The sequence below is a fragment of the Coregonus lavaretus genome (assembly GCF_964263955.1).
Source record: "Coregonus lavaretus genome assembly, contig: HAP1_SCAFFOLD_1116, whole genome shotgun sequence".
NCBI classification, from domain to species: domain Eukaryota; kingdom Metazoa; phylum Chordata; class Actinopteri; order Salmoniformes; family Salmonidae; genus Coregonus; species Coregonus lavaretus.
The window spans coordinates 20,001-43,960 of record NW_028165298.1 but is presented as its reverse complement, the minus strand read 5'-3'; the positions used below and the strand labels follow the sequence as shown (position 1 = coordinate 43,960).

Here is a 23,960-nt window from a genome sequence, read left to right as displayed (position 1 = left end):
GTGGTAGTAATGGTGGTGGTGGTGGTAATGGTGGTGGTGGTAGTAATGGTTTATGGTGGTGGTGGTAATGGTAGTGGTGGTAATGGTGGTAATGATGATGGTGGTGGTAATGATGATGGTGGTGTTAATGATGGTGGTGGTGGTGGTACATCACTGGGGCCAAGTGGTGTCAGAGGAAGGCCCTAAAGATTGTCAAAGACTCCAGCCACCCTAGTCATAGACTGTTCTCTCTGCTACCGCACAGCAAGAGGTACCGGAGCACCAAGTCTAGGTCCAAAAGGCTCCTTAACAGCTTCTACCCCCAAGCCATAAGACTCCTGAACAGCTAATCATGGCTACCCAGACTATTTTCATTTGTTACGCTGCTGCTACTCTCTGTTTATTATCTATGCATAGTCACTTTACCCCTACCTACATGTACAAATTACCTGGACTAACCTGTACCCCCCCACATTGACTCGGTACCGGTACCCCCTGTATATAGCCTAGTTATTACCTCGACTAACCTGTACCCCCGCACATTGACTCGGTACCAGTATCCCCTGTATATAGCCTCGTTATTACCTGCACTAACCTGTACCCCCCCACATTGACTTGGTACCGGTACCCCCTGTATATAGCCTCTCTACTGTATATAGCCTCGTTATTGTTATTTTATTGTTGCTCTTTTATTTTTTACTTTAGTTTATTTAGTAAATATTTTTCTTAAATGCATTGTTGGTTAAGGGCTTGTAAGTAAACGTTTCACTGTAATGTCTACAACTGTTGTAATCGGCGCATGTGACATAAAATTTGACTTTTGTACAAAAAGTGCTGTAATTTCTAAACTGTTCACCCAATATGAATGAAAATACCCTCGAATTAAAGCTGACAGTATGCACTTTAACCTCATAGTCATTGTATCATTTCAAATCCAAAGGGCTGGAGTACAGAGCCAAAACAACAACGCATTTCTCACTGTCCCAATACTTTTGGAGCTCACCATCTCTCCCAATCAGAAACGAGTATTCAACAATGCTGTGGTGTATGCCAGTGATAGGAGATAGTCCTGAGTGTGTCTGTGTAAGGGGGGGGGGGGGGCTTTCCAAGTCGTGTGTCCTGTCCTCTGTAAATCACGATGAGCCATTGATGGTTGTGAGCAGGTGCCAATGATAGGAGATACTCCAGAATGTGTGTTGAAATAATCCTGAATGAGTGTCACGGGGAGTGAGTGAGGGGCTTCCTAAATCGTGTGTCTCAGTTGGTCGGTGGAAAGCACTGAGTCACAGTGATCCAGCTTGCGGAGTTGGCAGTGACTTCTGAGGTGTGTGTGTCACCCAACACACACACACACACACACACACACACACACACACACACACACACACACACACACACACACACACACACACACACACACACACACACACACACACACACAACCTCCTGCCCTAAATAGTAGCACATATAAACTGAAGATCTTATCAGGAAAGTTCATGGAATAGCTTTCCTTCTCAACATCCACCTCATATAGATGACAACAATCAGAAACACTATTCCGTATGAAAATGATGATTAGCGAGCTGAAGTCACTGTGGTGTTAGTCCTTCAGAATAATAGTGTGTATCTGGAACACTAACAGTGGTGTTAGTCCTTCAGAATAATAGTGTGTATCTGGAACACAACAGTGGTGTTAGTCCTTCAGAATAATAGTGTGTATCTGGAACACAACAGTGGTGTTAGTCCTTCAGAATAATAGTGTGTATCTGGAACACAACAGTGGTGTTAGTCCTTCAGAATAATAGTGTGTGTATCTGGAACACAACAGTGGTGTTAGTCCTTCAGAATAATAGTGTGTGTATCTGGAACACAACAGTGGTGTTAGTCCTTCAGAATAATAGTGTGTGTATCTGGAACACAACAGTGGTGTTAGTCCTTCAGAATAATAGTGTGTATCTGGAACACAACAGTGGTGTTAGTCCTTCAGAATAATAGTGTGTATCTGGAACACAACAGTGGTGTTAGTCCTTCAGAATAATAGTGTGTATCTGGAACACAACAGTGGTGTTAGTCCTTCAGAATAATAGTGTGTATCTGGAACACAACAGTGGTGTTAGTCCTTCAGAATAATAGTGTGTATCTGGAACACAACAGTGGTGTTAGTCCTTCAGAATAATAGTGTGTATCTGGAACACAACAGTGGTGTTAGTCCTTCAGAATAATAGTGTGTATCTGGAACACAACAGTGGTGTTAGTCCTTCAGAATAATAGTGTGTGTATCTGGAACACAACAGTGGTGTTAGTCCTTCAGAATAATAGTGTGTGTATCTGGAACACAACAGTGGTGTTAGTCCTTCAGAATAATAGTGTGTGTATCTGGAACACAACAGTGGTGTTAGTCCTTCAGAATAATAGTGTGTATCTGGAACACAACAGTGGTGTTAGTCCTTCAGAATAATAGTGTGTATCTGGAACACAACAGTGGTGTTAGTCCTTCAGAATAATAGTGTGTATCTGGAACACAACAGTGGTGTTAGTCCTTCAGAATAATAGTGTGTGTATCTGGAACACAACAGTGGTGTTAGTCCTTCAGAATAATAGTGTGTGTATCTGGAACACAACAGTGGTGTTAGTCCTTCAGAATAATAGTGTGTATCTGGAACACAACAGTGGTGTTAGTCCTTCAGAATAATAGTGTGTATCTGGAACACAACAGTGGTGTTAGTCCTTCAGAATAATAGTGTGTATCTGGAACACAACAGTGGTGTTAGTCCTTCAGAATAATAGTGTGTATCTGGAACACAACAGTGGTGTTAGTCCTTCAGAATAATAGTGTGTATCTGGAACACAACAGTGGTGTTAGTCCTTCAGAATAATAGTGTGTATCTGGAACACAACAGTGGTGTTAGTCCTTCAGAATAATAGTGTGTATCTGGAACACAACAGTGGTGTTAGTCCTTCAGAATAATAGTGTGTATCTGGAACACAACAGTGGTGTTAGTCCTTCAGAATAATAGTGTGTATCTGGAACACAACAGTGGTGTTAGTCCTTCAGAATAATAGTGTGTGTATCTGGAACACAACAGTGGTGTTAGTCCTTCAGAATAATAGTGTGTGTATCTGGAACACAACAGTGGTGTTAGTCCTTCAGAATAATAGTGTGTGTATCTGGAACACAACAGTGGTGTTAGTCCTTCAGAATAATAGTGTGTATCTGGAACACAACAGTGGTGTTAGTCCTTCAGAATAATAGTGTGTATCTGGAACACAACAGTGGTGTTAGTCCTTCAGAATAATAGTGTGTATCTGGAACACAACAGTGGTGTTAGTCCTTCAGAATAATAGTGTGTATCTGGAACACAACAGTGGTGTTAGTCCTTCAGAATAATAGTGTGTATCTGGAACACAACAGTGGTGTTAGTCCTTCAGAATAATAGTGTGTATCTGGAACACAACAGTGGTGTTAGTCCTTCAGAATAATAGTGTGTATCTGGAACACAACAGTGGTGTTAGTCCTTCAGAATAATAGTGTGTATCTGGAACACAACAGTGGTGTTAGTCCTTCAGAATAATAGTGTGTATCTGGAACACAACAGTGGTGTTAGTCCTTCAGAATAATAGTGTGTGTATCTGGAACACAACAGTGGTGTTAGTCCTTCAGAATAATAGTGTGTGTATCTGGAACACAACAGTGGTGTTAGTCCTTCAGAATAATAGTGTGTATCTGGAACATTTTTTAGTGACTGAGAGGAGGGTAGGCTAGCCTTGGGCCAGTCTTAACCCGGGTCAAACACAGCCCTGGCCTTGGGCCAGTCTTAACCCGGGTCAAACACAGCCCTGGCCTTGGGCCAGTCTTAACCTGGGTCAAACACAGCCCTGGGCTAAGGGCCAGTCTTAACCTGGGTCAAACACAGCCCTGGGCTAAGGGCCAGTCTTAACCTGGGTCAAACACAGCCCTGGGCTAAGATGTCTTGTCAGACAGCCCTGTGTGGGTGTGTAAGAGCTCAGTTCAAGCCCGGTGGAGGCTGTGTATGCGTGTTAGCGGCGTCTCCTTCTGAGAGATGTTTTGTGTGTGTGTGCCTGCATGTGTATGTGTGACCTCTGTGTGACCTCTGTAGCGTGATGGTGACAGGGAGGACGTGATGGGTTCTCTCTGGAGGTCTATACTGAGCTAATTAAAACGGAGATACTGATGGGGCCGAGGGGTTTAGGGGCTGACACACACAGAACACGGAATACACTGAGAGGTAATTAACAACAGTTGAATGTTTTATTCACTGCCTTCCTCTCTTCAGTTGTTTGTTAGTTGAATCAGACACAAACACACACTGGATAACAGGAGAGGGAGTTGATGCCATGCTAGGGGCTGTCCCATGGTCTTGGGGATGCTGTTTTGAAATGTCACGTCCCAATAATCTCTCCTTCCGCTTGAAGTGTACACTCATACACTACTCCCCACAAATGGAAAAAAATACCCATTGGATTGGTATCGGCATGGGCTACATTATCATTTCCTTTTAAATCCACGAAGGGAAGAGAACAAGTCCACACTTCGGAAGATGAGAGAGATTGGGATGCAACCACAGTGTGTCTAATGGTAATGTAGCTAAATGTCAAATACAGTGTTTTCTAGGTCCAATTATCTAGTTGCTGTGCCTGCTGTGGAGAATCACTTTAATCCTCACATCAAAGACTGTAGGCCTAGTCTTTTAAAACACTCTAAAACAGTGAAAATTCCAATGAAACGCCAAGGGGGAGCCACGGAGCCACGGAGGGAGAGCCACGGAGCCACGGAGGGAGAGCCACGGACGGAGGGAGGGAGGGAGGGAGAGCCACGGAGGGAGGGAGGGAGAGCCACGGAGGGAGGGAGGGCCACGGAGGGAAGGAGGGAGAGCGAGCCACGGAGGGAGGGAGGGAGGGAGGGAGGGAGGGAGGGAGGGAGGGAGAGAGAGAGGGAGAGATTGCATAAGCTACGTACAGTGCAAATAGAAGAATGTACGGGGGGGGGGGGGGGGAATAAATAGACAGATAAATATAGGTTATATTTACATTGGTATTTCTGACCTACTGGTTGACCTTTTCTTGTGGTTGCAGGTCACAAATGTTGCTGCTGGGATTGCACACTGCTATGTCGCCTAAAAGCTTGTCAATTTGATTTGTGTTCGAATTCTTTGTGGGTTTGTGTAATCTGAGGGAAATATGTGTCTCTAATATGGTCATACACTGTGTACTCTGTTTAGGGCCAAATAGCATTCTAGTTTGCTCTGTTTTTTTGGTTGATACTTTCCAATGTGTCAAGTAGTTATCTTTTTGTTTTTTCATAATTTGGTTAGGTCTAATTGTGTTGCTGTCCTGGGGCTCTGAGGGGTCGCTTTGTATTTGTGAACAGAGCCCCAGAACCAGCTGGCTGATTTTTTTTTTTTTTTGCAGAATTCTGCATGCAGTCTCTCAATTGGGTGTTTGTCACGTTGTGAATTCTTGGTTGGTGAGCGGACCCCAGACCTCACAACCATAAAGGGCGCAATGGGTTCTATAAATGATTGGAGTATTTTTAGCCGGATTCTAATTGGGATGTCAAATTGTATGTTCCTTTTGATGGCGTAGAAGGCCCGTAGAATTGCTTTGTCTCGCAGATCATTCACAGCCTAGTGGAAGTTATCTGTGATGCTGATGTTTAGGCTGAGGTATGTGTAATTCTTTGTGTGCTCTAGGGCAATGATGTCTTGATGGAATTTATGCTCGTGGTCCTGGCATCTGGACTTTTGGAACACCATAATTTTTTTCTTCCTGAGATTCACTGTCAGGGCCCAGGTCTGACAGAATCTGTGCGGAAGATCTATGTGCTGCTGTAGGCCCTCCTTGTTTGGGGACAGAAGCACCAGATCATCTGCAAACAGTAGACATTTGACTTCAGATTCTAGTAGGGTGAGGCCGGGTGATGCAGACTGTTCTAGTGCCCTCGCCAATTCATTGATATACAGTGGCTTGCGAAAGTATTCACCCCCCTTGGCATTTTTCCTATTTTGTTGCCTTACAACCTGGAATTAAAATGGATTTTTGGGGGTTTGTATCATTTGATTTATACAACATGCCTACCACTTTGAAGATGCAAAATATTTGTTATTGTTAAACAAACAAGACATAGTGTTTTCCTTGATGGCCAAAAAGCTCAATTTTTGTGTCATCTGACCAGGGTATGTTTGGGGAGTCTCCCACATGCCTTTTAGTGAACACCAAACGTGTTTGCTTATTTTTTTCCTTTAAGCAATGGCTTTTTTCTGGCAACTCTTCCGTAAAGCCCAGCTCTGTGGCGCGTACGACTTAAAAGTGGTCCTATGGACAGATACTCCAATCTCCGCTGTGGAGCTTTGCAGCTCCTTCAGGGTTATCTTTGGTCTCTTTGTTGCCTCTCTGATTAATGCCCTCCTTGCCTGGTCCGTGAGTTTTGGTGGGCGGCCCTCTCTTGGCAGGTTTGTTGTAGTGCCATATTCTTTCCATTTTTTAATAATGGATTTAATGGTGCTCCGTGGGATGTTCAAAGTTTCTGATATTTTTTTATAACCCAACCCTGATCTGTACTTCTCCACAACTTTCCCCTGACCTGTTTGGAGAGCTCCTTGGTCTTCATGGTGCCGCTTGCTTGGTGGTGCCCCTTGCTTAGTGGTGTTGCAGACTCTGGGCCTTTCAGAACAGGTGTATGTGGTCCTCTGTAGCTCAGCTGGTAGAGCACGGCGCTTGTAACGCCAAGGTAGTGGGTTCGATCCCCGGGACCACCCATACACAAAAAAAAAAATGTATGCACGCATGACTGTAAGTCGCTTTGGATAAAAGCGTCTGCTAAATGGCATATTATTATTATTATTATTATTATTATTATGTATGTATGTATGTATGTATGTACTGAGATCATGTGACAGATCATGTGACACTTAGATTGCACACAGGTGGACTTTATTTAACTAATTATGTGACTTCTGAAGGTAATTGGTTGCACCAGATCTTATTTAGGGGCTTCATAGCAAAGGGGGTGAATACATATGCACACACCACTTTTCCGTTATTTATTTTTAGAATTTTTTTAACAAGTAATTTTTTTCCATTTCACTTCACCAATTTGGACTATTTTGTGTATGTCCATTACATGAAATCCAAATAAAAATCCATTTAAATTACAGGTTGTAATGCAACAAAATAGGAAAAATGCCATGGGGGGTGAATACTTTTGCAAGGCACTGTAAATGTTGAAGAGGCTCATCTGTGTGATTATCGCCAATTTTGACCTCCCACCTATTGTTTGTGTAACGCAGGTCAACTAATGTTGAATACTTATCGTTACTAGTGAGATTCCAGTAACCAATCATATTATATTAAATTGTGATATGTTTAAAAGTTGACAGCTATTACAAATCAGCTGTCAGAAGCTGCATGGCGAGCAGTTTATTTTTGAGCCAATCGTAACTCTACATTCAATCTTGTTCCCTCTCCTAACTTCACATTCTACACCAGTGGGCGCCAACATGTTAAAAAGGAGCTAGAACGGAACGTGACGAGCTACCGCCATTCTATGGAAGAAAAGCTTTCAATCATTGCGAGAAGTTGTATAAAACTGAACTAAAAAGAGAAAACCGGATATTAACACTCACTTATCTATCTGAACGTGCTGTGAAGGGGTTGAGGGAAAGATTGACGCCAGGATTTGGTGAGTTTTCATAAGGAGAACGAGCCGCTAGCGATTAGGCTAGCTAAGCTATTGCTAGCATTTTGTGCGCGTTCATACTGAACCAAGCATACGCCGTTAACATTTAGGCTAGCTAAGCTATCGATCAATTGAAATAGCAAACGTAAGTGATCATGATAATCATGTATGGCGAACTATTTTAGTTTTCATACTTTTTATAAAATGTGATTAGCTATTATCATAATCTATTTTGGTACACAGTTTTATGTTTTATATTTATTTATGTTTTAGATTGCTTTATAAGAAATGGTATATAGGTGTAAGCACTAGTACTTTCCATTTGCCCAGGCTAGTCTATTGTTCAGTCCACGTGAGACCGGTGCTGTGGTTAGTGTAAAGCATTTTGACTCAGTTTTAATAATAATAATATGCCATTTAGCAGACGCTTTTATCCAAAGCGACTTACAGTCATGCGTGCATACATTTTTTTTTGTTGTGTATGGGTGGTCCCGGGGATCGAACCCACTACCTTGGCGTTACAAGCGCCGTGCTCTACCAGCTGAGCTACAGAGGACCACGATTTTCTTATTCTTTTGTAAGAGATTAAAGCTAAGAGCTATATTAATGTAAATATGAAAGGTACTCATGGTATACATATTGTGTTGAACCTGTTTGTAAAACAGGTCAGGTTTTTTTGAGGATGAATTCAGTTCCACCAAGGCCGCCCCAACCCAGGACATCCGTAAGAAGATTTGATAACTCAGCTATACAGCTGATATCTGCTGGACTGTTCCTTTTTACGGTACTACATCCTGTTTATGTTTAGCCTCAGCCCAAACATGGTTAGTTTATTGTTGTTTCGGTTATTTCTAATTGTACTATATCACTGTAGACCCCCCAGCCTAGCTAAACCTGCCTTAGATAGCTCCTTTGCCCCTCCCCCTATACACGCGGAGACCGACTCAATTGATGCCTCCAGCGATGCTATCTCTTTCATTGTTACCCAACGCTTAGGTTTACCTCCACTTTACTCATATCCTTCCATATCCTTGTCTGTACATAATGCCCTGAATCTTTTCTATAACACCCGGAAATCTGCCCCCTTTATTCTATGTACCCAACGCACTAGAAGACCAGTTCTTAAAGCCTTTAGCCGTATCCTTATTCTAGTCCTCCTCTGTTCCTCTGGTGATGTAGAGGCTAACCCAGGCCCTGCAGCCCTCAGTATCACTCCTACACCCCAGGCGCTATCATTTGATGACTTCTGTAATCGCAAAAGTCTTGGTTTCTTGCACATAAATATCAGAAGTCTACTTCCTAAGTTTGAGTTATTCACTGCGTTAGCACACTCTGCCAACCCTGATGTTCTAGCAGTGTCTGAATCCTGGCTCAGGAAGGCCACCAAAAATTCTGAAATTTCCATCCCCAACTATAACATTTTCCGTCTAGATAGAACTGCCAAAGGGGGTGGAGTTGCAATCTACTGTAGAGATAGCCTGCAGAGCTCTATCATACTATCCAGGTCTGTGCCCAAACAGTTTGAGCTTCTACTTCTAAAAATCCACCTTTCCAGAAATAAGTCTCTCACTGTTGCCGCTTGCTACAGACCCCCCTCAGCCCCCAGCTGTGCCCTGGACACCATATGTGAATTGATTGCCCCCCATTTATCCTCAGAGTTTGTACTGCTTGGTGACCTAAATTGGGATATGCTTAATACCCCAGCCATCCTACAATCCAAGCTAGATGCCCTCAACCTCACGCAAATTATCAACGAACCTACCAGGTACAACCCTAAATCCGTAAACATGGGTACCCTCATAGATATCATCCTGACTAACATACCCTCTAAATACACCTCAGCTGTCTTCAACCAGGATCTCAGCGATCACTGCCTTATTGCCTGCGTCCGTAACGGGTCCGCGGTCAAACGACCACCCCTCATCACTGTCAAACGCTCCCTAAAACACTTTAGCGAGGAGGCCTTCCTAATTGACCTGGCCCAGGTATCCTGGATGGATATAGATCTCATTCCGTCAGTAGAGGATGCCTGGTTGTTCCTTAAAAGTAATTTCCTCTCAATCTTAAATAAACATGCCCCATTCAAAAAATACAGAACTAAGAACCAATATAGCCCCTGGTTCTCCTCAGACTTGACTGCCCTTGACCAGCACAAAAACATCCTGTGGCGTACAGCATTAGCATCAAATAGCCCCCGCGATATGCAACTTTTCAGGGAAGTTAGGAATCAATATACACAAGCAGTCAGGAAAGCAAAGGCTAACTTTTCAAACAGAAATTTGCATCCTGTAGCACTAACTCCAAAAAGTTTTGGGACACTGTAAAGTCCATGGAGAATAAGAGCACTTCCTCCCAGCTGCCCACTGCACTGAGGCTAGGAAACACTATCACCACCGATAAATCTACAATAATCGAGAATTTCAACAAGCATTTTGCTACAGCTGGCCATGCTTTCCATCTGGCTACCACTAACCCGGCCACCAACTCTGCACCCTCTGCTGCAACTTGCCCATGCCCCCCCCGCTTCTACTTCACACAAATTCAGACAGCTGATGTTTTGAAAGCGCTGCAAAATCTGGACCCCTACAAATCAGCTGGGCTAGACAATCTGGACCCTTTCTTTCTAAAACTAGCCGCCGAAATTGTCGCAACCCCTATTACTAGTCTGTTCAACCTCTCTTTCATAACGTCTGAGATCCCCAGAGATTGGAAAGCTGCCGCGGTCATCCCCCTCTTCAAAGGGGGTGACACTCTAGATCCAAACTGCTACAGACCTATATCCATCCTGCCCTGCCTTTCGAAAGTATTCGAAAGCCAAGTTAACAAACAGATCATCGACCATTTCGAATACCACCGTACCTTCTCCGCTATGCAATCCGGTTTCCGAGCTGGTCACGGGTGCACTTCAGCCACGCTCAAGGTCCTAAACGATATTATAACCGCGATTGATAATAGACAGTACTGTGCAGCCGTCTTCATCGACCTGGCCAAGGCTTTCGACTCTGTCAACCACCGCATTCTTATTGGCAGACTAAATAGCCTTGGTTTCTCAAATGACTGCCTCGCCTGGTTCACCAACTACTTCTCAGATAGAGTTCAGTGTGTCAAATCGGAGGGCCTGTTGTCTGGACCTATGGCAGTCTCTATGGGGGTGCCACAGGGTTCAATTCTTGGGCCGACACTTTTCTCCGTGTATATCAATGATGTCGCTCTTGCTGCTGGTGACTCTCAGATCCACCTCTACGCAGACGACACCATTTTGTATACATCTGGCCCTTCATTGGACACTGTGTTAACAAACCTCCAAACGAGCTTCAATGCCATACAACAATCCTTCAGTAGCCTTCAACTGCTCTTAAACACTAGTAAAACTAAATGCATGCTTTTCAATCGAACGCTGCTGGCACCCGCCCACCCGACTAGAATCACCACTCTCGACGGGTCTGACCTAGAGTATGTGGACAACTACAAATACCTAGGTGTCTGGTTAGACTGTAAACTCAACTTCCAGACTCACATAAAGAATCTCCAATCCAAAGTTAAATCTAGAATCGGCTTCCTATTTCGCAACAAAGCCTCCTTCACTCATGCTGCCAAACATGCCCTCGTAAAATTGACTATCCTACCGATCCTTGACTTCGGCGATGTCATTTACAAAATAGCCTCCAACACTCTACTCAGCAAATTGGATGTAGTCTATCACAGTGCCATCCGTTTTGTCTCCAAAGCCCCATACACTACCCACCACTGTGACCTGTACGCTCTTGTTGGCTGGTCCTCACTACATGTTCGTCGTCAAACCCACTGGCTCCAGGCCATCTATAAATCACTGCTAGGCAAATCCCCGCCTTATCTTAGCTCATTGGTCACCATAGCAGCACCCACCCGTAGTCTGCGCTCCAGCAGGTATATCTCACTGGTCATTCCCAAAGCCAACACCTCCTTTGGCCGCCATTCCTTCCAGTTCTCTGCTGCCAATGACTGGAACGAATTGCAAAAATCTCTGAAGCTGGAGACTCTTATCTCCCTCAATAACTTTAAGCATCAGTTGTCAGAGCACCTTACCGATCACTGCACCTGTACACAGCCCATCTGAAATTAGCCCACCCAACTACCTCATCCCTATATTGTTATTTATTTTGCTATTTTGCACCCCAGTATCTCTATTTGCACATAATCTCTTGCACATCTAGCATTCCAGTGTTAATACTATTGTAATTATTGCACTATGGCCTATTTATTGCCTTACCTCCATAACTTGCTACATTTGCACACACTGTATATATATTTTCTGTTGTATTTCTGACTTTATGTTTTTTACCCCGTATGTAACTCTGTGTTGTTTTTATTGCACTACTTTGCTTTATCTTGGCCAGGTCGCAGTTGTAAATGAGAACCTGTTCTCAACTGGCTTACCTGGTTAAATAAAGGTGAAATAAAATTAAAAAAATGCGAAGATTTATTTTTTCCTTTTCCTTGGAGGACACTGAATTTGCACTGCCATACTACGGTGTGGTAGGATTCTTTGGTGCAAGACATCATTGCACCGCACATTGCAGTGGGACTGTCATAAGCACATACCACATTTTTAAACGCCTTACAGTGTTGATTGATAGGCACAGTCACTCACATTTTATTCCATCTTTTTATAGTGGTTTATAAGTCAGTATTTGTGAATTGGGTTGTGTTTTTCTGTGGATTCATGTTTATTGTATTTGTATTGAATTTTGAACATTGAAAGCTGAGATGCCCTCAGATTAAAAATAGAGTTGGGTGCACCCTAGTAAACTACAGGCGGGATATATGGCCGATATCTAAGTCTATTCTACTGTTGATGTATTGAATTCATATTGAGCTCATTGTACAAATGTTACATATCAATATTGACTGAAGGTGATTCTTTTTTTTTGTTAAGAATTTATTTTCTCCAAAATACAAACCGGCATTCTTTTCCTAAATGATTCCTAAATGATTCCTAAATGATTCAGTTGTGTGATTCTTAACTTCTCCCTACTGCCCCAGTAGAGAACCTAACTGGTCCAATCGAGTTTAAGCTTCAACATACAGTGTTAAGCAATTGTCACATTTTGTCTACATTGATTTTATAATATCGTGGCCCCTCCCCTCCCAGTCGTTTATCCATACAGTGCCTTCACACCACTTGACTTTTTCCACGTTTTAGTTGTTACAGCTTGAATTTTAAAATGGATTAAATAGATTTTGTCACTGGCCTACACACACTGCCCCATAATGTTGAAGTGGAATTATGTTTTTAGACATTTTAAAAATGAAACGCTGAAATGTATTAAGTCAATAAGTATTAAATTCCTTTGTTATGACAAGCCTAAATAAATTCAGGAGTAAAAATTAACTTTAACATGTCACATAAGTTGCATGGACTCAATCTGTTAGGGGGAGTGATGAGCTCGACAACAGAGTCTCACAACTCAATCGCTGGTTGAAAACTGTTTCCTGTTCCTCCCAAAATTTTGAATTTGTAGATAACTGGCCCTCTTTCTGGGACTCACCCACAAACAGGACCAAGCCTGGCCTGCTGAGGAGTGACGGACTCCATCCTAGATGGAGGGGTGTTACAGGACCAAGCCTGGCCTGCTGAGGAGTGACGGACTCCATCCTAGCTGGAGGGGTGTTACAGGACAAAGCCTGGCCTGCTGAGGAGTGACGGACTCCATCCTAGCTGGAGGGGTGCTACAGGACCAAGCCTGGCCTGCTGAGGAGTGATGGACTCCATCCTAGCTGGAGGGGTGTTACAGGACCAAGCCTGGCCTGCTGAGGAGTGATGGACTCCATCCTAGATGGAGGGGGGCTCTCATCTTATCTACCAACATAGACAGGGCTCTAACTCCTCTAGCTCCACAATGAGACAGGGTGCAGGCCAGGCAGCAGGCTGTTAGCCAGCCCAATGAGACAGGGTGCAGGCCAGGCAGCAGGCTGTTAGCCAGCCTGACAGCTTAGTGGAGTCTGCCACTAGCACAGTCAGGGTAGTCAGCTCAGCTTTCCCCATTGAGACCGTGTCTGTGCCTCGATCTAGGTTGAGGAAAACTAAACATGGCGGTGTTCGCCTTAGCAATCTCACTGGAATAAAGACCTCCATTCCTGTCATTATTGAAAGAGATTGTGATATCGCACATCTCAAAATAGGGCTACTTAATGTTAGATCCCTCACTTCCAAGGCAGTTATGGTCAATGAACTAATCACTGATCGTAATCTTGATGTGATTGGCCTGACTGAAACATGGCTTAAGCCTGATGAATTTACTGTGTTAAATGAGGCCTCTCCTCCATATCCCCCGCGCATGCTGCAAAGGCGGAGTTGTTGCTAACATTTACGATAGCAAATGTCAATTTACCCCCCCCAAAAATGACTGCGTTTTCATCTTTTGAGCTTCTAGTCATGAAATCTATGCAGCCTACTCAATCACTTTTTATAGCTACTGTTTACAGCCCTCCTGAGTTCCCTGAATTTATATCAGACCTTGTAGTCACGGCAGATAATATTCAAATTTTTGGTGACTTTAATATTCACATGGAAAAGTCCACAGACCCACTCCAATAGGCTTTCGGAGCCATTATCGACTCAGTGGGTTTTGTCCAACATGTTTCCTGACCTACTCATTGCCACAGTCATACCCTGGATCTAGTTTTGTCCCGTGGAATAAATATTGTGGATCTAAATGTTTTTCCTCATAATCCTGGACTATCGGACCACCATCTTATTACGTTTGCAGTCGCAACAAATAATCTGCTCAGACCCCAACCAAGGATCATCAAAAGCCGTGCTATAAATTCTCGGACAACCAAAAAATTCCTAGAGGCCCTTCCAGACTCCCTCCACCTACTCAAGGACGTCGGAGTACAAAAATCAGTTAACGACATAACTGAGGATCTAAATGTAACCTTGCGTAACACCCTAGATGCAGTCGCACCCCTAAAAACAAAAAACATTTGTCACAAGAAACTAGCTCCCTGGTATACAGAAAATACCCGAGCCCTGAAGCAAGCTTCCAGAAAATTAGAGCGGAAAATGCGGCTATGGAACCCTGACCTGTTCACCGGACGTGCTACCTTGTCCCAGACCTGCTGTTTTCAACTCTCTCTCTCTACCGCACCTGCTATTTCAACCTCTAAATGCCCGGCTATGAAAAGCCAAGTGACATTTACTCCTGATGTACTGATCTGTTGCAACCTCTACAACCACTGTGATTATCATTTGACCCTGCTGGTCATCTATGAACGTTTGAACATCTTGGAGAAAAATCTGGCCTTAATGGCCATGTACTGTTATAATCTCCACCCGGCACAGCCAGAAGAGGACTGGTACCTCTCTAGACTGTAGCCTGGTTCCTCTCTAGGTTTCTTCTCTAGGTTCCTGCCTTTTCTAGGGAGTTTTTCCTAGCCACCGTGCTTCTACATCTGCATTGCTTGCTGTTTGGGGTTTTAGGCTGGGTTTCTGTATAGCACTTTGTGACATCTGCTGATGTAAAAAGGGCTTTATAAATACATTTGATTTATTGAATAATAGTGTTAAGATTTTCACTGTACCCTGCAATCACACACCTGCAACCCTGTGACTATTAAACACTTAATCTCTGAACATGATTTTTGAATGACAACCTCATCTCTCTACCCCACACATACAATTATCTGTAAGGTCCCTCTGTCGAGCAGTGAATTTCAAACACAGATTTAACTACGAAGACCAGGAAAGTTTTCCAATACCTTTAAAAAAAAAAAGTAAAAGCAGACATTGAATATCCCTTTGAGCATGGTGAAGTTATTAATTACACTTTGGATGGTGTATCAATACACCCAGTGACTACAAAAATACAGGCATCCTTCCTAACTCAGTTGCCAGAGAGGAAGGAAACCGCTCAGGGATTTCACCATGAGGCCAATAGTGACTTTAAAAAAGAGTTTAATGGCTGTGATCGGAGAAGACTGGGGATGGATCAACAACATTGTAGTTACTCCACAATAACAACCTATTTGACAAAGTGAAAAGAAGGAAGCCTGTACAGAATACAAATATTCCAAAACATGTATCTTGTTTGCAACAAGGCACTAAAGTAATACTGGAAAAAATGTGGCAAAGAAATGAACTTTTATACCAAGTTTTATGTGCCACTAAGTACCACTCTCCATATTCTCAAGCATCATGGCTGCATCATGTTATGGGTATGCTTGTAATTGTTAAAGGCTGGGGAGTTTTTCAGAATAAAAAAAGCACAGGCAAAATCTTAGATGAAAAGATGCTTTCCACCAGATGAATTCACTTTTCAGTTGGACAATAACCTAAACAAAATACTGGCGAAATCTAGACTGGAGTTGCTTACCAAGAAGACATTGAATGTTCCTGAGTGGCCGAGTTACAGTTTTGACTTGAATCTACTTAAAAATCTATGGCAAGACCTCAAAATGGTTGTCTAGCACTGATCAACAACCAATTTGACAGAGTTTGAAGAATTCTGAAAATAATAATGGGCAAAATGTTGCACAATCCAGGTGTGGAACGCTCTTAGAGACTTACCCAGAAAGACTCATAGCTGTAATCGCTGCAAAAGGTGCTTCTACAAAGTATTGACTCGGGTGTTTAAATTAGATATTTATCCATTTCATTTTCAAAAATATGTTTTTCACTTTTGTCATTATGGGGTATTGTGTGTAGAAAAACAAACAATTTAATCCATTTTGAATTCAGGCTGTAACACAACAAAATGTGGAATAAGTCAAGGGGTATGAATACTTTTTGCACTATGTCCCTGTGAAAAAGTTTCTAAACCTGGTTTGTGTATATTGTCAATCTCAAGTTCTCTGGGCTGCGGCGGTCATGAAATTGTCAGCCATTTATTGTCATGCAAAAGATTGCCGGACTTAACATAAACACATTTAGCATCTCCAGGCCTCCACATATACAAGCCACTGATGTATAATAAATCAATGTAATATTTTTTATTTTAGTAAAGTCTAAAGAAACATGATTTGAAGAAAATGTATTTCAGAACAACAGAATGAGTTATTCTACTGTGTTACCTGGCTATGCTCCATGCCATAGGCTGTAGGCTTGTTCATTTAGCTGACAAGATATGCTTAGAAGTCCCGTGACATTATGTTATATGATTTTATAGTAAGAAGAATATAATTGAACTTAGCTGTGTGTATGTGTGTATATATATATATATATATATATATATATATATATATGATATTTTTCCCATTATTGATATGGCTATGTTGAGTGTGAAAGTGAACATTTGAAACAGGTCCTATATGCTACATTTTAATTATTTGTTATTTGAGTTATTTGGCAACCTTAGTTGTAAAATGATACAAACCTTACAATGTCTTAGAAATCAAAACAATAAACTCAGCAAAAAAACAAACGTCCCTTTTTCAGGACCCTTTCTTTCAAAGATAATTCATAAAAATCCAAATAACTTCACAGATCTTCATTGTAAAGGGTTTAAACACTGTTTCCCATGCTTGTTCAATGAACCATAAACAATGAATGAACATGCACCTGTGGAACGGTCGTTAAGACACTAACAGCTTACAGACGGTAGGCAATTAAGGTCACAGTTATGAAAACTTAGGACACAAAAGAGGCCTTTCTACTGACTCTGAAAAACACCAAAAGAAAGATGCCCAGGGTCCCTGCTCATCTGCGTGAACGTGCCTTAGGCGTGCTGCAAGGAGGCATGAGGACTGCAGAAGTCCGTACTGTGAGACGTCTAAGACAGCGCTACAGGGAGACAGGACGGACAGCTGATCGTCCTCGCAGTGGCAGACCACGTGCAACAACACCTGCACAGGATCGGTACATCCGAACATCACACATGCGGGACAGGTACAGGATGGCAACAACAACTGCCCGAGTTACACCAGGAACGCACAATCCCTCCATCAGTGCTCAGACTGTCCACAATAGGCTGATAGAGGCTGGACTGAGGGCTTGTAGGCCTGTTTTAAGGCAGGTCCTCACCAGACATCACCGGCAACAACGTCGCCTATGGGCACAAACCCACCGTCGCTGGACCAGACAGGACTGGCAAAAAGTGCTCTTCACTGACGAGTCGCGGTTTTGTCTCACCAGGGGTGATGGTCGGATTTGCGTTTATCGTCGAAGGAATGAGTGTTACACTGAGGCCTGTACTCTGGAGCGGGATCGATTTGGAGGTGGAGGGTCCGTCATGGTCTGGGGTGGTGTGTCACAGCATCATCGGACTGAGCTTGTCGTCATTGCAGGCAATCTCAACGCTGTGCGTTACAGGGAAGACATCCTCCTCCCTCATGTGGTACCCTTCCTGCAGGCTCATCCTGACATGACCCTCCAGCATGACAATGCCACCAGCCATACTGCTCGTTCTGTGCGTGATTTCCTGCAAGACAGGAATGTCAGTCTTCTGCCATGGCCAGCGAAGAGCCCGGATCTCGATCCCATTGAGCACGTCTGGGACCTGTTGGATTGGAGGGTGAGGGCTAGGGCCATTCCCCCCGAGAAATGTCCGGGAACTTGCAGGTGCCTTGGTGGAAGAGTGGGGTAACATCTCACAGCAAGAACTGGCAAATCTGGTGCAGTCCATGAGGAGGAGATGCACTGCAGTACTTAATGCAGCTGGTGGCCACACCAGATACTGACTGTTACTTTTGATTTTGATCCCCACTTTGTTCAGGGACACATTATTCAATTTCTGTTAGTCACATGTCTGTGGAACTTGTTCAGTTTATGTCTCAGTTGTTAAATCTTATGTTCATACAAATATTTACACATGTTAAGTTTGCTGAAAATAAAGGCAGTTGACAGTGAGACTACGGTAACTTTTTTTGCTGAGTTTATATATTTATTTATATTTTTATGGGCTGCATGATGCGACTACAGGCGATTGATGATTTTGAGAAAGTAGCATCCAAAAAGCGTGCCCTCTGTTGCTGACCTCCGGCTGCACAGCTGTTCTCTCATCAAGTCATATTTTCACCCATCAGACTATTCTCAATTTAATCTTGTCTTTTAGTAATATGTCAAATTTAGTTTAGATTTAGAATGGTCCATTTTCACAGGGGGAAAAAAAAAACGACGTGTCATCTGTATGAAAAGAAAAGCTTGTTTTCTCACTGGTCCGTTTCGTTAATTCGAGACATAGCGGAGATACCAGTGTGTACTAACGTATGTGTGTGTGTACTAACGTACACCGTCTCTCTGTAGGTACCAGTTGTTCACTGAGAGGTTGTCTAAGCTGGAGGAGGCTGAGGGGAGTTTCGATGACTTCACCAGGAGTTACACGTCCTATGGTGTCCAGAGACAAGCTAACAACAGCTTAATGTTCAGAGAGTGGGCTCCGGGAGCCAAGGCCCTGTTCCTCACTGGGGACTTCAGTAAGTACACACACACCGGCGCACGAGAGCACATACACGACACACACACGCTTTCCTTATCGCTAGCACACATACATGCATACATGCATGCATACATACATACATACATACATACATACATACATACATACATACATACATACATACATACATACATACATACATACATACATACATACATACATACATACATACATACATACATACATACATACATACATACATACATACATACATACATGCACACATACATACATACATGCACACATACATACACTATCGTTCAAAAGTTTGGGGTCACTTAGAAAAGTCCTTGTTTTCAAAAGAAAATGAATTTTTTTTGTCCATAAAAAAAAAAAAGAACATCAAATTTATTAGAAATACAGTGTAGACGTTGTAAATGGCTATTGTAGCTGGAAACGGCTGATTTTTAATGGAATATCTACATAGGCGTACAGAGGCCCATTATCAGCAACCATCAGTCCTGTGTCCCAATGGCATGTTGTGTTTGCTAATCCAAGTTTATCATTTTAAAAGGCTAATTGATCATTAGAAAACCCTTTTGCAATTATGTTAGCACAGCTGTAGAACTGTCCTTCTTGAGACTAGTTGAGTATCTGGAGCATCAGCAATTGTGGGGTCGATTACAGGCTCAAAATGGCCAGAAACAAATAACTTTGTTCTGAGAAATGAAGGCTATTCCATGCGAGAAATTGCCAAGAAACTGAAGATCTCGTACAACGCTGTGTACTACTCCCTTCACAGAACAGCGTAAACTGGCTCTAACCAGAATAGAAAGAGGAGTGGGAGGCCCCGGTGCACAACTGAGCAAGAGGACAAATACATTAGGGTATCTAGTTTGAGAAACAGGCGCCTCACAGGTCCTCAACTGGCAGCTTCATTAAATAGTACCCGCAAAACACCAGTCTCAACGTCAACAGTGAAAAGGCGACACCGGGATGCTGACCTTCTAGGCAGAGTTGCAAAGAAAAAGCTGTATCTCAGACTGCCCATCTTAATATTTCGATTGGCCAGTCTGAGATATGGCTTTTTCTTTCCGTGACATACCATAGACTGACCAGGTGAATCCAGGTGAAAGCTATGATTCCTTATTGATGTCACTTGTTAAATCCACTTCAATCAGTGTAGATGAAGGGGAGGAGACAGGGTAAAGAAGGATTTTTATGAGAGAGAGTGAGATGTTGGAGGAGATGATTGTGTTCTAAACAACACTCCTAGCCCTTGGGGGGGCTTGTGATGCCAGAGACAGAGCAGTTTAACAGACAAGTGTGTGTTTTCAGGTGAGATCCCCAGGCCTTGTTAAGCTGCACTGGCATCGCCTTAGGCCACTTTAACACCTCTCTGTCTGGAAATGGAGTCTGGGGAGTGTATTTGTTAGACAGTGCAAGCTAGTGTGTGTTATACGGTCTACTAAGGTGGCATGATTTGGTGCCTTGGGTATTCATCTCATAACACAATGTAACATAACACCAATAACTGCACTCTGCCTCTCTCTCTCTCTCTCTCTCTCTCTCTCTCTCTGCCTCTCTCTCTCTCTCTCTGCCTCTCTCTCTCTCTGCCTCTCTCTCTCTCTGCCTCGCTCTCTCTGCCTCGCTCTCTCTCTCTCTGCCTCGCTCTCTCTCTCTCTGCCTCGCTCTCTCTCTCTGCCTCGCTCTCTCTCTCTCTGCCTCGCTCTCTCTCTCTCTGCCTCGCTCTCTCTCGCTGCCTCGGTCTCTCTCTCTGCCTCGCTCGGTCTCTCTCTCTCTCGGCCTCGCTCGCTCTCTCTCTCTCTCCCTCGCTCTCTCTCTCTGCCTCGCTCACTCTCTCTGCCTCGCTCTCTCTCTCTGCCTCGCTCTCTCTCTGCCTCGCTCTCTCTCTGCCTCGCTCTCTCTCTCTCTCTCTCTGCACTCTGCCTCGCTCTCTGCCTCGCTCTCTCGCTGCCTCTCTCTCTGCCTCTCTCTCTCTCTCTCTCTCTCTCTCTGCCTCGCTTTCTCTCTCTGCCTCGCGCTCTCTCTCTGCACTCTGCCTCGCTCTCTGCCTCGCTCGCTGCCTCGCTCTCTCTCTCTCTGCACTCTCTCTCTCTCTCTCTGCACTCTCTCTCTCTCTCTCTGCACTCTCTCTCTCTGCACTCTGCCTCTCTCTCTCTCTCGCTGCCTCGCTCTCTCTCTCTCGCTGCCTCGCTCTCTCTCTCTCGCTGCCTCGCTCTCTCTCTCTCGCTGCCTCGCTCTCTCTCTCTCTCTCTCGCTGCCTCGCTCTCTCTCTCTCTGCCTCGCTCTCTCTCGCTGCCTCGGTCTCTCTCTCTGCCTCGCTCGGTCTCTCTCTCTCTCGGCCTCGCTCGCTCTCTCTGCCTCGCTCTCTCTCGCTGCCTCGCTCTCTCTCTCTCGCTGCCTCGCTCTCTCTCTCTCGCTGCCTCGCTCTCTCTCTCTTGCTGCCTCGCTCTCTCTCTCTCTTGCTGCCTCGCTCTCTCTCTCTCTCTCTCTCGCTGCCTCTCTCTCTCTCTCTCTCTGAACTCTCTCTCTCGCTGCCTCTCTCTCTCTTGCTGCCTCTCTCTCTCTCGCTGCCTCTCTCTCTCGCTGCCTCTCTCTCTGCACTCTGCCTCTCTCTCTCTATCTCTCCCTCTCGCTGCCTCTCGCTCTCTGCATTCTGCCTCTCTCACTCTGCCTCTCTCTCTGTCTGCCTCTCACTGCCTCTCTCTCTCTCTGCCTCTCTCTCTGCCTCGCTCTCTCTCTTTGCCTCGCTCTCTGTCTGCCTCTCTCTGCCTCGCTCTCTGTCTGCCTCTCTCTGCCTCGCTCTCTGTCTGCCTCTCTCTGCCTCGCTCTCTGTCTGCCTCTCACTGCCTCGCTCTCTGTCTGCCTCTCACTGCCTCGCTCTCTCTCTCTCTCTCTCTCTGCCTCTCTCTCTCTCTGCCTCTCTCTCTCTCTGCCTCTCTCTCTCTCTCTCTGCCTCTCTCTCTCTCTGCCTCTCTCTCTCTCTCTGCCTCTCTCTCTCTCTGCACTCTGCCTCGCTCGCTGCCTCGCTCTCTCTCTCTCTCGCTGCCTCGCTCTCTCGCTGCCCCTCTCTCTCGCTGCCCCTCTCTCTCGCTGCCCCTCTCTCTCGCTGCCTCTCTCTCTCTCTGCACTCTGCCTCGCTCGCTGCCTCGCTCTCTCTCTCTCTCGCTGCCCCGCTCTCTCGCTGCCCCTCTCTCTCGCTGCCCCTCTCTCTCGCTGCCCCTCTCTTTCTCTGCACTCTGCCTCTCTCTCTGCCTCTCTCTCTTGCTGCCTCTCTCTCTGCCTCTCTCTCTCTGCACTCTGCCTCTCTCTCTCTCGCTGCCTCTCTCTTGCTGCCTCTCTCTACCTCTCTCTCGCTGCCTCTCTCTCTCTCGCTGCCTCTCTCTCTCTCGCTGCCTCTCTCTCTGCACTCTGCCTCTCTCTCTCTATCTCTCCCTCTCGCTGCCTCTCGCTCTCTGCATTCTGCCTCTCTCTCTCTCACTCTGCCTCTCTCTCTGTCTGCCTCTCACTGCTTCTCTCTCTCTCTGCCTCGCTCTCTCTCTCTGCCTCGCTCTCTCTCTCTGCCTCGCTCTCTCTCTCTGCCTCGCTCTCTCTCTCTGCCTCGCTCTCTCTCTCTGCCTCGCTCTCTCTCTCTGCCTCGCTCTCTGTCTGCCTCTCACTGCCTCGCTCTCTGTCTGCCTCTCACTGCCTCTCTCTCTGCCTCTCTCTCTCTCTCTCTGCCTCTCTCTCTCTGCCTCTCTCTCTCTCTGCACTCTGCCTCGCTGCCCCTCTCTCTCGCTGCCCCTCTCTCTCGCTGCCCCTCTCTCTCTCTCTCGCTGCCCCTCTCTCTCTCTGCACTCTGCCTCTCTCTCTGCACTCTGCCTCTCTCTCTGCACTCTGCCTCTCTCTCTGCACTCTACCTCTCTCTCTCTGCACTCTGCCTCTCTCTCTCTCTGCACTCTGCCTCTCTCTCTGCCTCTCTCTCGCTGCCTCTCTCTCTCTCGCTGCCTCTCTCTCTTGCTGCCTCTCTCTCTGCCTCTCTCTCTACCTCTCTCTCGCTGCCTCTCTCTCTCTCGCTGCCTCTCTCTCTCGCTGCCTCTCTCTGCACTCTGCCTCTCTCTCTCTCTCGCTGCCTCTCTCTCTCTCGCTGCCTCTCTCTCTCTCGCTGCCTCTCTCTCTCGCTGCCTCTCTCTCTGCCTCTCTCTCTACCTCTCTCTCGCTGCCTCTCTCTCTGCCTCTCTCTCTACCTCTCTCTCGCTGCCTCTCTCTCTCTCTCTCTCTCTCTCTCTGCCTCGCTCTCTCTCGCTGCCTCGGTCTCTCTCTCTGCCTCGCTCGGTCTCTCTCTCTCTCGGCCTCGCTCGCTCTCTCTCTCTCTCCCTCGCTCTCTCTCTCTGCCTCGCTCACTCTCTCTGCCTCGCTCTCTCTCTCTGCCTCGCTCTCTCTCTCTGCCTCGCTCTCTCTCTGCCTCACTCTCTCTCTGCCTCGCTCTCTCTCTGCCTCGCTCTCTCTCTCTCTCTCTGCACTCTGCCTCGCTCTCTGCCTCGCTCTCTCGCTGCCTCTCTCTCTGCCTCTCTCTCTCTCTCTCTCTCTCTCTCTCTCTCTCTCTGCCTCGCTTTCTCTCTCTGCCTCGCTCTCTCTCTCTCTCTCTGCACTCTGCCTCGCTCTCTGCCTCGCTCGCTGCCTCGCTCTCTCTCTCTCTGCACTCTCTCTCTCTCTCTGCACTCTCTCTCTCTCTCTGCACTCTCTCTCTCTGCACTCTGCCTCTCTCTCTCTCGCTGCCTCTCTCTCTCGCTGCCTCGCTCTCTCTCTCTCTCGCTGCCTCGCTCTCTCTCTCTCTGCCTCGCTCTCTCTCGCTGCCTCGGTCTCTCTCTCTGCCTCGCTCGGTCTCTCTCTCTCTCGGCCTCGCTCGCTCTCTCTGCCTCGCTCTC

General features: G+C 45.4%; 1 protein-coding gene across 1 annotated transcript in view; it reads left to right on the top strand.

Annotated features, from left to right (window-relative positions):
* The window catches only part of LOC311116013 (1,4-alpha-glucan-branching enzyme-like), a gene marked incomplete at its 3' end in the record, with an annotated part of 59,593 nt that overhangs the window by 17,074 nt on the left and 18,559 nt on the right, over positions 1-23,960 (top strand). The window contains exon 2 of the mRNA XM_084191143.1: positions 18,897-19,066. Within this exon, the coding sequence (XP_084047269.1) occupies positions 18,897-19,066 (170 nt within the window). The remainder of the gene's footprint in view (positions 1-18,896; positions 19,067-23,960) is intronic.